This window comes from Lissotriton helveticus, chromosome 3_1, assembly GCF_964261635.1.
Source record: "Lissotriton helveticus chromosome 3_1, aLisHel1.1, whole genome shotgun sequence".
NCBI lineage: Eukaryota > Metazoa > Chordata > Amphibia > Caudata > Salamandridae > Lissotriton > Lissotriton helveticus.
The window spans coordinates 1,038,907,511-1,038,920,122 of record NC_136061.1 but is presented as its reverse complement, the minus strand read 5'-3'; the positions used below and the strand labels follow the sequence as shown (position 1 = coordinate 1,038,920,122).

At 49.9% G+C, this 12,612-nt stretch overlaps 1 protein-coding gene across 4 annotated transcripts in view; it reads left to right on the top strand.

Annotated features, from left to right (window-relative positions):
- Positions 1–12,612, top strand: part of DCAF17 (DDB1 and CUL4 associated factor 17) — a 426,798-nt gene that overhangs the window by 72,452 nt on the left and 341,734 nt on the right. For all 4 annotated transcript variants that reach the window (XM_078681578.1, XM_078681577.1, XM_078681579.1 and 1 more), the window contains exon 3: positions 2,698–2,801. In XM_078681578.1, coding sequence (XP_078537704.1) covers positions 2,698–2,801 — 104 coding nt within the window. The remainder of the gene's footprint in view (positions 1–2,697; positions 2,802–12,612) is intronic.

The window sequence follows — 12,612 nt, the reverse complement described above, 5'->3', positions numbered from 1 at the left end:
TGGTCACATTCTTGTACTTTCAAAGGATGCCACTACAATTCCACTTCTTTATGAAGTTAAGACCCATGTATTTCTATTACTGCTTGATTTCCCGTCTTCATGTTGCCACCAGTGTCACCTGTTTTTGTGAGGCCCCTCCATTAGCTTCTTCGCAGACTACAAGGAATCGAAAACTCTACTGCCAGACTTGTCCTTGGTACCCATATGATTGATATGTGTATATATATTTATATATTTATTCAAAAAGGAGCTACAGCTGGAAAAGAAAACCAGGTCGCCCTCCACTCAAAAATCATCAGAACACCAAAACCTGGTTTCTAAGGCGCCTATTTTCAGGTTCAATGCTTTTAAAATGTGTGCGTAGTACTGTAATTTACTAAATTCCATACACTCCTTTTTTATTTTTTATGAGGTAGTCTCAAAATGTTTTCCGCCTTTCATTAAAACCCAATTTTTACAACTGACAGTTTCCTGAAAATTAAATACTAATTTCCTTTCAACTTAACTCCGTGTACATTCAGAACCAAAATGATTTCCTGAATCAGCAGAAAAACGTGTGATAAACAAAAATTGTGAAAGTCAAAATGACCCCTCACATGCTCACCACCAACGGGGTCACTGGTTGGTACCAGTTGTGCCCACTTTTATCATCATCGGTGGTCCTTTTGTCCGAAAGAAAAAGAGAAAAGTGTCCAAGAGAAAAGTAAAAAAAAAAAAGAAATAATATGATTGATCTAGTTTCCCATCATCTAGTGTATCTCTGTTGGCTCTGAGTGGCCAAGTGCATTTGATATAAATTGAAGGACATTTGCTACAAAGCTCTTTTGCAACAGGGACAGGCTTTTCTGTTAACATGCTTTGCCAAGTATGTCCCTTTACATGACTTAGGTGGTCTTCTGCATCTCTAATGAAAGTTTAGTGAGTAAGTAAACAATCGTGGGTGGTCATGCTCTTTCACTGCACACAGGAACATGTGGAATCTTTAACCTTCTTTGATGAGAGATGCTGTCAATCTCAATGAGTTTTGAAAAGTGTTCAAAACCCACCTCTTTGTTTTTCCGGGGATTCGGCACATACACAGAACTATGCGCAGGAAAACAGGACCTCGGTGTATAGGGGTTGTACCTTCCTACCACCTTAGTACCCAAAATCCCAAAACCCACTAACTATAGTGTCTCATTCATTCTCCTACATAATCACGAAGCTACAAGTGATTAGACAATCCAGAACATAACACTCCTGACTCTCTCAGGAATCGCGGTAGGAAGACACACCCTTTCTCTCACTGACTCGTACTTGTCCACAATAAGGATTGTCAGTCACTGTATAGTTCAAAATGTTAGTTTACCTATTGTGTTCTATAATGCAGTATACGAGCCACTACCAGTACTAAAATGCATAAACCTAGAACAATTAGCATTGTTACAATACCATAGAATATGAAGGGGGATGTCATCATATACAGACAGTGGAAAAAGGACTATAAGGCCTAACCACACTCCCATTGGTAAGTCGAGGTTTATTATATGAAGTAAGATCTCTGGGCTTTGTCAGCAGATCCCATACCTTAGAGCCTAGATGGTAGGTTTACATCATAGGAACAGCATAGCTCTTCTCCAAGGAAAGGTCTTTCTCCAAGTGTGTGTGATCATCATGCATCCCTGTAATATCAAAGCACAAGCTTTCCAGCAGGACAGCTGCATGTAGCATGTTTTGTCTAGGTGCTAGGGACTGACCAGAACAGAATAACAAGGGGCAAGTTTATTGACCTTGCACATCGTATTCAGACTAAACTCCAGGAACAGCAGAGCACACAGAAAGCAGACAGTTCTCATGTGAAAGGCACAAACAGAGTCTTGCAAAATAAAGTCATGTAGTAATGTGCGCATAAGCAGCAGAGCTCATACTAACTTAGCAATGTTGAGAATTACCCTAATGGTCATATAACACTCTCCCTCTAGTAAGGTCATAGTATATAGACAAAAGACTAAAATAGAGTTCAAAGTTAAGCAGAGTCCAGAAGCGCTTATAAAAATCAAATCCTGGAGAAAAAAAATGTTAATTTATTATTATTATTTTTTTACGATGATCAAAACAAATATTTTCTTTTGACCTACTCTGAAAGCTGTAGGTTCTCTTCTTTGATTCACTACTCCATAGCCTCTGTTGCACTTTATAAATGTTCAATATAAATAAATACTAAGGTAAAAAGAATACTTCTGTGGGAAATCTATCTATACTAGCTGTGGTCATTATTTCATACTCCGTCTGACTAATTGTTCAATGTATTTACTTTCTTAATTACTTAGTCTTTTGTGAAATATTGCCTTAGCCCTAATACCAAGACCCAATAGTAATTTTCCTCGTATATTCACAAACCAGAGCTGTGTGCTCGTAAGGGTTATGTTTATGCAGTGATTGATTTTATTACAGACTTTAAGATCGACTCAAAGGTGTTTCCAAGTGGTTGCTATGGTATTGAATAGGTGACCAAGAATTAAAATCATTCGATTTTTTTTTTATCTTGGTGCATTATGATTAGCATAGGATTGTAAAATATAACAAAATATGTTATATGAAAACAACTACTGAAATCCCTATTGTATATCCTGACACAAATGAGTATATGAAGTATGCATACAGAAGCCGAGAAAATCTGCATTTTCTTGGATAAAAATGAACCAATTTGTATTTCAGAAAAGCACGAAATTCCAGAATGTCTGGACAAAACATTCCAAATCTCCTGTTGCGTACGAAAGAGGAAGAATTTACTTTGACAACTATCGGTGCTGTTTTAACAGGTAAATCAAACATACTGAAACCAAGTTTAGTGACAGCTCTTACATTTAATTGAGTGTTTAAATTAGTTTTTAACTCCATTTTAAAACCATTGATGCAAACATGTTTGTAATAGTTTTAGATAGTTGTTCTTATGCCTTGCTTGACCGCTGGTAGGAAGGAATTTTTTCTTTTTAAATGAAAGACTGTTGATACTGGTAAGCAGTATTTTGTTAAGTTGGGACCTCAAAGTACTTGACATGGTAGTGTTGATTTGCGTTTTTAAACCAATACTCTAAATATGCCATACTGTCAGAATTGGAAGTATGCTAGATGGGTGAGTCAAGAAATTAAAAAGAAGCAAAAAGAAATATTTAAAAAATTAAGCAATATATTAAAGTAAAAAGAGTATAGAAAAGGAACGGAGATAAACATAATACATTGAATGATTGGGAGCATTGACCGTCAGATGGCAAGCCAGCAATTCAGATCCATACTTCTTTTCGTTATCTTATTATTAATATCTTAAATCCTATAGTTCTTTCTCTTGAAAATGCTAACGCTAATATAGGGCTTTTTACACAGCAATATATCTCTTGGTGGTAATACTACTCCCTTCTATTATGCCTTCTTAATGTTACAGCTACTGCCACTAGATCCAAATATGTCTTTTTGGGCAGTAGCGTGAATGACCTCAAAGCCTTATTTTTGTTTTAATTCTTCCTCAGGTGTTTTGTAGATGAGGGTCTCTGATCTCTTAACCTTAATTTGCATTCTCTTTATGTGTCACTTAACTAAACACAATAATGGTAAGAGGTGTGGCCACTAAGGCATTGCTGGAGGTGGTACCAATCAAAATGAATAAAAAAGGATATGTCCCCATTTGACCATCAATCTTCACATTGAACTCAGTTTTTTTGTTACATTAATTCCTTTTAATTGACTCAATATATTTATCGTGATATAGCAACGCTCAGTTAAACAGATTAAAAGCTTATTTTAAAAAATGAATTGTAGACAAAGCCTTTTTAAATCCTATTTTACATATTTACTGCCTTCCACAACTAACTGTTCCAATTTTTGCAATGTTTCATCTTGCATGTAAATGTAGGTTGGTAAATTTCAGAAGACCAGGTTTGATTAAAGAGCAAGAAAGAGAATTCCTTCTAGAGTGCCCTTCTTGGTTTACCTCCCTCCTGAAATGGAGAACGTTGTTTCTCCATGGTGCTCATTTGAAAGAAAGATTTTTTTTTTTTGTAAAATATATTTTTATTGCATTTGTTCAAAAGAAAGAGGGAAGGGAAGAAGGGGGGAAAGGAAAAGAATAGGCGACAACTCCGCCACAAATCCCACACAGGGGAGTGTAGTATGCAATAAATGAAAAAGCTGGAAGCAAGCTACAATAGTACACGCTTCATCAGGGAATGTCAGACCCAACGCTCGTGCCTTCTCAATCGTCCGCAGAAATACTGTCCAGCAGCAATAAAAGAAAGGTACATGAAGCCATAGAATTCCCCAGGCCCCAAGCTAAGCAGAGCCGCAACAATGAAGAATAACAAAACCCCAACTGGTTCTCCCCCCAACCCCCACCCTTCCCCGGTGGTGACGACACATCCACGCTCCCACCATATCTCGGAGGGAGGACACACAAACCAATCATACTTGAAACAAATGCAAGGCTCGTAGCGTGGGCGGGCATACCGCCGATGGTAGGCCAGATGACAAAAAGCGAACTAGTGGACCCCACCGGAAGTGGAAATTCTTAAAATTCCCCAGGAAGATGTCCGACATTCTTTCCATGCTCAGAAGGCCTCACAACCTTGAGTGCCACAATGATACAGCCGGTGCTTGCGGTTTTTTCCACGCCGCTGCCAGGGTGAGCTTAGCCGCCCCGAGGCACAGCCACTGGATACGCTTATCAGCCTTAGTCTGGTGTTCCAACACTGGGTGTCGAAGACCCAGCAGGACATGAGCCATCGAGTCCGAGATCGGGTACCCCAATATCTCCTTGATGTGGGAGAGTATTTCCGACCAGAAGGGGCGGATGATCGGGCAATCCCACCAAATATGTTGGAAGTCGCCCAGCAGGCCACACCCTCTCCAACATCGATCCGATGACGTAGGAAAGATGCGATGGAGCCTGGAGGGGTACAGGTACCAGTCATACATTGTTTTCAGGTGGGCTTCTCGAAGGCTCACAGAGTGGTTGAGCGCAGCCACATCTCTCCAGAGGTGTTTCCATTCCATATCAGAAATGTCCCGCTCCAAAAGGCTCTCCCACCGCTCCATATATCGAGGGCGAGGGGCAACCACCGTGCGCAGGAGCAGGCTGTATAAAAACGAAATTGCCCCCCGCATCGTCGAGGTGCGAAGCAAGAAGGATTCAAAGAGAGAGAGTGGACGAGTAGCAGCCTCACGGACCCCCTCCGAGGTCGCCCAATGAAGGAGCTGGGCATGACGGTAGCGCTCTGTAGGTAAAAGACCATAATCACGCATACAATTGTGGAAGGTGAGGGGCACGTTCCCATGAAACAAGTGCGTGAGTGCCCGGCATCCACCCTCACGCCACTGGCGGTAGGGACCCTCCTGAGCGGCCGGCGGGAAGGCCGGATTAAAGTGGATGGGAGTGAAGGGAGAGGGGAAGGTGGTCCATCGTTCGTCACCAGTGAGCGTATCCCACACCTTTAGAACCGTGCTAGTGGGAGTGCTGATGTAAGCATTCTTTGGCCGATCCACTTTAGGCTTCCAGGCCAGGTCCCAGATCGACCTACCCGCCACCGACCGGTCCATATGTAGCCAGTGATTCTCCAAAAGCTGTTGGGTCCACTCCACTATCACCCGTAACTGTGCGGCCTTGTAATACAGCAGCATGTCCGGGAGCCCGACTCCCCCCTCCTCCCTCGGCCGACGGAGTGTCGTAAAGGGTATCCGAGCCCGGCCCCCCTGCCAAACAAACTTCAGCATCATCGTTTTCAGGCGGCGGAAGAAGTCCGCGTCTAAAGGGATGGGCAGGGCCTGAAAAAGGTAAAGGAACTTGGGGAGGAGGACCATTTTAAGCGCATGTATCCGGCCGAGCCACGAAAGGTATTTCGGCTTCCACCGGTCAAGGTCATTGCGCACCGAGGCCAACAGGGGGGGGAAGTTCGCCGCAAAGAGGGAGCCCACCGTCGGCGTGAGGTGTACCCCCAGGTACAGCAAGGACGAGGGGGTCCAAGACAGGGTCGTCAGCCCGCATAGCCGATCCACCTCCGCTGACGGGAGGGTCAAATTCAGGACCTGCGACTTGTCAAAATTGACTCGGAATCCCGCCACTGCTTCGAACCGGGATAGCTCCTCGTGGACAGATGGTAGGGATCGAGCGGGGTCACCTAAAGACAGCAGGACATCGTCTGCAAAGAGAGATATTTTATGTTGCTCCCCCGTGAAGGGTATGCCCTTGATGTGGTCATTCTCCCGGATCGCTAGCGCCAGAGGCTCAATACTCAAGGCAAAGAGAAGGGGGGAGAGAGGGCACCCCTGTCTCGTACCTCTGGAATGGGGGAACGCAGCTGACCGGTGTCCGTTAACCAACACCGTCGAGGTCGGTCGATGGAAATTTGCCTGAAGCATCGTTAGGAATTGGGGTGAGAATCCAAAAGCAGTCAGGGTGCGGAACAGAAAGTCCCAATCGACCCGGTCAAAGGCCTTTTCCGCATCCAGACCCACCAACACAGCAGGAATCCGGAACCTAGAGGCCTTCTCAATCAGGTGAATCACTCTCCGTAAATTGTCATGAGTCTGCCGCCCTTTAATGAAGCCTGACTGGTCCGGGTGTATAATGGCCGGCATCAAATCTTGCAACCGGCGGGCGACGAGAGAGGAGTACAGTTTGGCATCCACATTCAATAAGGCTATAGGGCGGTACGAAGTACAGCTGGAGGGATCCTTCCCCTGTTTGGGGATCACAGATATCAGGGCCTCAGCCATAGTGCCCGTGGTCTCCCCGGCTGTTGCCATGCTATTAAAAAGGGAAACTAGGCAATCTACAAGTTCCGAGGCAAACGATTGATAAAAATAAGCTGTATACCCATCAGGCCCAGGGGCTTTATTGGGCTTCAGGGCCTTGATCGCCACCAAGACCTCCTCCCTAGTAAAGGGGGCAGTCAGTTGGTCATTGCTAACGGCAGAGACATGCGGGAGGGGGAGGCCAGACAAAAAGGCGTCTTGCTCCTCCGTATCTAGAGAATCACCTTTATAAAGTGTCTCGTAGAACCGTCCAAAAATATCCGCCTTGTCCTCATCCCGATGATGCATCGTGCCTCCTGAATCCCGGATCCCCCCTATATATTCCCTCTCCCTCTTTTCTCGGAGCTGGCGTGCCAAATGGCGGCCCACTTTGTTCCCCTGAGCATACGACCCCCGGCGCAAACGCAGGAGGGTTAGTTCAGAGCGGTTGGTGTAATGTGCCTTCAACTTCCCCCTAATAGCCGACAGAGGGCGGAGTGTCATGCGAGAAGGGTTTAGTTTGTGGGCCCGCTCAAGTTTCTCAAGCTCAACCTCCAAGGCCTCCCGCTCTACCCTACGCAGGCGATTAAGAGCCGCGTTAAGCCCTATACAGGTGCCCCTCAGCGAGGCCTTACAAGCATCCCAGGTGTTAAAAACCGAGGTGTCCGAGCTCGGGTTAAGCGTTAAGAACTCCCTAATAGCTTTCCTAAGTTCCTTACAGGATGCATCATCACGCACCAGAGCTGCCGGAAAGTACCACTTCCGATACCCATCCCCCCTCACTGACCACTGAAGCTGGAGTGTCAAGAGGCCATGATCTGAGACAGAGAGAGGAAAAATCGTAGAAGCTCGGACATCTCCCCTGAGGGCCTGACTCACAAAAACATAGTCAATGCGCGAGTAGGTGTGGTGCACATGAGAAAAAAACGTATAGTCCCTGGACTGTGTGTTCACTTCACGCCATCCATCTAGAAGGCCCAGCTCCTCCATCCTTCGTTTAGTGACAGTGGAAAAGACACCAGAGTCCGTCCTCTGGGCACGGGAGCTGTCCACAGCCTGATCCCACACCATATTAAAGTCCCCCATAACCACCAGGTGACCCTCGACGAAGGCCCCCACGGCATCCAACAGCCCCTGAAGAAAGTTATTCTGCTGGGCATTCGGCACGTACACTACTACAAACGTACACAGGTGCCCCTGAAGCATCCCTTTAACCATCAACCACCTGCCCTCCTTATCGCTGTTCACTCCCAGAGGCTGGAATTGAATGGAAGACCTGAATAAAAGAGCCACCCCTCTGTGCTTGGTAGAAGCGGAAGATCTGTATATGAGTGGAAACTGCTTATGTCGGAGCCGGAGCTCATCCCTACGGGCCAGGTGGGTCTCCTGGAGCCCCACCACGTCTAAGTGGTGATCCAAAAGATATTTCCACAACTTCAGGCGCTTCTGTGGCGAGTTAAGGCCCTTCACATTCCAAGTTCCCAAGCTAATAGGCATGTGAGTAGATCAGGTCCCCCAGCTCTCCAGCAGCTATATCCAGCGGACCCCCCCCTCCCTGGAGTCCCCCTCTCCAGACAACTCCCAAGCCCGGGAAATCTCTCCCCTCCATCCAGCATCGGCTCCACCCGTACCACTCCCAACTCACGTTCTCAAACCAACAACCAGCCTCCGAGGCCCGGCATAGAAGGACAGGCGCCCTCCACAACCAACAGTAGCAGGCCGGCATTCCAGTCCTCACACGCACAATCGACCACTCTTCGTCACCACCCCTCCTCCCCCCCAACCCCCCGCCCCCCCACCCAACAGCACCCCATCCCTCCCCATCCCGCCCCCCCTCTGCCCCCCAACTCCCCAACAACCCAAAACACAAAGCAAGCCCTAAAGTGGACAGACCCCGAAGATAGTCTCCCAAGGGGCGTAGGTGGAGACCCAAGAACGAGTCTCCCAGGGCCAAAGACCGGGGTGTCTTCTCGGAAAGTACATTCATAGCCCCGTTACCTGCAGGTGCGTGCCCCTCCGGCACCAAGGCATGTGGAGCGAAGATCAGGCCGCCCCAGAGCTCTGTTGTGAAGGCGGAAGCGTGGCGGAGGCCACAGAGGCCACTGCATTCCCCCGCTCTTGAAGACTAGTCGTGCGGTCAGGCCTCCTGCGATTCTCCGGGCCCACCCTGTGCCAGGACGAGGAACGGCGTCTTCTCCGTGGCGAGGGGCTCCGATGCTCGGGTGTCGGGGACTCATCTCCAATCCCCAACAGTTCCTTTGCTTCCCGGAGGGAACGAATCTGTGCCAGCCTATTCTGCCACCGGAAAATAATTCGGAAAGGGTGGCCCCAGGAGTAGGAGATATTGTGCTCTCGGAGGTAGGTAGTGACGGGACGGAACTCGCGCCTCTTCTGGAGCGTCAACGCAGCGAGGTCCTGGTACAGCTGAGGTCGATGATCTCTAAATTGCAGAGAGGGGAGATCACGCGCCTTCCTCAAAATCTGTTCCTTGACCTGGAAATCGTGGACACACACCAGTATATCAGGGGGGGGACCTCCATTCCGCCTGGGCAAGCCCACTCTATGGACCCGATCCAGTCTGACCTCCTGCACGTCTTCCTCATCCAGAATCTGGAGGAAGAGAGCTTGCACATATCCTCGGAGATCTCCCGCCTCTCCCTCCCAGGGGACCGCCCTGATGCGAATGTTATTTCGGCGGGAGCGGTTCTCCAGGTCCTCAGCATGGGCCTGCAAGTCTATATTCTGTCGCATCAGGCGGAGCACGTCCTGCTGCAGCAAGTGTACATCATTGGCTGTGCTGAGGTCGTGATCTTCCAGGGTGGCCACCCTTTCCCCGATGCCATCGACATCCCGCCGCACCTCGCGAAGATCCGACGTAAGCTGGGCGCGAAGCTCCGATATATCGTCTTTAATGGAGGAAAAGAGTTCCTTCATGAAGGCCTTAGTTGCCGGGGCCTCATCATCAGATCTCCCTGACGACGAACTCTGGCCCGGGGAGGCCGGAGGCTGAGAGCTCCTGGCAGTCCCCTCCTTCCCAGCCTTCACCTTACGGGGATTATTGGCCATCCCTTCTCCAGGTCCCTGCCCCTAGGAGTCAGAGGAGCTTCCCGCAGAGGAATGGAGGGCGGGCAAAGGAAACCACAGGCTCACCAGCTGCCTATCAATGCCCCAAGAATCAGAGGCAGTCGCAATGTCCAGCGCCCCAAGGGTGTCTACAGGGGGGAGACGGCACCAGGTGAGCCGGTCCACAGCAATGCAGGTCAGCTAGGCCCACTACCTCACCGGACAGTCAGTGACCCCGACTCATGGCACCCCGCTCTGATTCCAAGGCCGGTCGTCCTCCACAAGCTGCCCACCGGGTCTGCTTCCCTCCGGGGATTCGGCCGCCAGGTAGGCCCACCTCCAGATGAACACTCCGCCAATCCGAGTTGCCACCGCGGGAATGTTGCGGGCGCTGGGCGAGCAGCTCAACCGTGGCTCACCTTGGGCTGCATGCACGGTTGCTCCCCCCTCCAATCCGCTCCCGCCGGTGCACGTAGTTACCTGGCGTTAAGGAGGGCTGTCCCCCAGTCTGCAGCCGCCCGCAGCACCTCCTCACACGGGGGGGCAGGTCCGCCCTCGCTGCCGCAACAGATCGGCCCCAGGGACAGCGCCGACCGCCTCCCGGACCAGGACCAGGACTAGGCCGCGATCCCCGGCCTCGAGTAGTCCGGCGGCCGCTCTTCACTTAGGCCGCCGCGGTCGCAAGCCCCGCCTCCTCCCGAGGCTCCAAGTCCGGCGTCAGGCAGGCAGCCGCCCGCGACACAGGGGGCTGAGAGGCTTCCGCCAGGCAGCGCAGGCTCCCACTCCTTTCTCCGGCCGTCGAGCCGCACCGAGCCGTCTCCCGCCTCAGGAAAGGCCCCAGACCGGAGCGCCGTGCAGGCCCCGGGTATCAGGCAGCACCGTCGTCTCAGGATCGCGGCTCCCAGGACCGGGGATCTCGAAAGTCGCCCCAACGCTGGTCCCCGCTTCGGAGGAGTTAAGGAGCAGTTTTCCGCCCAGAGAGACTCCGGGAGCCGTCGCTAAGCAAGGCTATGCAGGGCCGGGCGCCGGAGGGGACACACAACACGTCCTACTCCGCCGCCATCTTGGCCACGCCCCAAGAAAGATTTTTTAAGTTATGGGCATGCTTGGCTTACTATTTAAAATATTGTTTGATATTATTTAAGATATTGTAAGATAGTATATGAGTCTGGGGCCATTTGCAAATAGCCTGGCACATATCCTTTTCCTAGTGTAACCATTTCAGTAGTTATATCTCAACCTAAGACATTGAGCTTCAGAGAAGGAGAAATTAACAAATCTGAAAGAGACTATTAGTTATGGATTCCTTACCTTAGAATTACCCCCAGGTGTTAGACTGGATCCAGAGAATTTTTCTTCAGCAGTAACCCTGCACATCAGTAGGTGGCGTCGGTCGACTCCGCATTCGTCGTGATTGCCGGAATCAAGTTGCCGTATCTACTTAAACACCGCCCTTCCGCGCTGACGTCAGTTCTTTCTTTTTGCACGCCAGCCAGCGCAGATTCGGAGAGAGCGATCAGGGGTTTCAGTCGTCCCCTAGCACGATGACTGGCTGTTGAAGGCGTGCTCGCCCCTGGCTGTCATTTCCAACCTCCAGACTACGGCGGACCTACTGCATTAGCTGGGGTTCACTATCAACATGCCGAAGCTACAACTGATAACCTCTCAGATGCTCCTCTTCATCGGAGCGGTTCTGGATGCAACTCAGTTATCCTCCTGAACAGCGTCTCCGGGATATTTAGGCTATGATTCCGATCTTTGAGCCTCTATCCCGGGTTTTGGTCAGAATGACCCTGAGGCTGCTGGGCCTCATGGTCTCCTGCATCCTGCTGGTGGATCATGCCGGGTGGCATATGCGGGCTCTGCAATGGGACCTGAAGTTCCAGTGGGCACACCATAAGGGGAATCTTTCCGATTGCGTCCAGATCTCAGAGGGCACTGCACACCAATTGCAATGGTGACTAACGAACCAGGATTGGGTCAACGGCAGATCCCTCTCCCTTACCAAACCAGAGTTCACAGTGGTGACAGATGCTTCACTCCTGGGATGGGGCGACCACATGGGAGAGGCGGAGATCAGAGGCCTCCTGTCTCCGGCGGAGTCCGGACTCCACATCAACCTTCTGGAGCTCCCGGCGATTCGTTTTGCCCTGAAAGCATTTCTTCCTTCTGTCAAACAAAGAGTAGTGCACGTGTTCACGGACAACACCACCGCCATGTCGTACTGCAACAAACAGGGCGGGTGGGGTTGTGGACCCTATGTCAAGAGGCTCTCTCCCTTTGGACATGGCTGGAATATCAGGGCATATCCCTGGTGGTTCAACACCTGGCAGGTCCACTGAACACCAGGGTGGACAAACTCAGCCGCAGGTGCATGATGGATAACGAATGGCGTCTTCACTCAGAGGTGGTGCATGGTCTCTTTCGGCAGTGGGGAGAGCCTTGGTTAGATCTATTCGCCACGGAAGAGAATGTGTAATGTCAGCAGTTCAGCGCATTGGAATTTCCAAGGAGGCACTCGCTCGGCTACGCTTTTCGTTGCGAGTGGAGTTGCGGTCTTCTATACGCCATTCCGTCTATACCACTTCTGCCCAGAGTGCTGAAGATCAGGCTTGACCGGCCCAAGTCATTTTTGTGGCTCCGTATTGGGCATGAAGGGTCTGGTATCCCGAGCTCTTGCACATGGCCATCGATCCTCCGATCAGACTGCCATCTCCAAGAGGATCTTCTGTCGCAGCAACAGGGGACGGTCCTCCACCCGAACCTGACAGCTTTCGACTTTCCTCC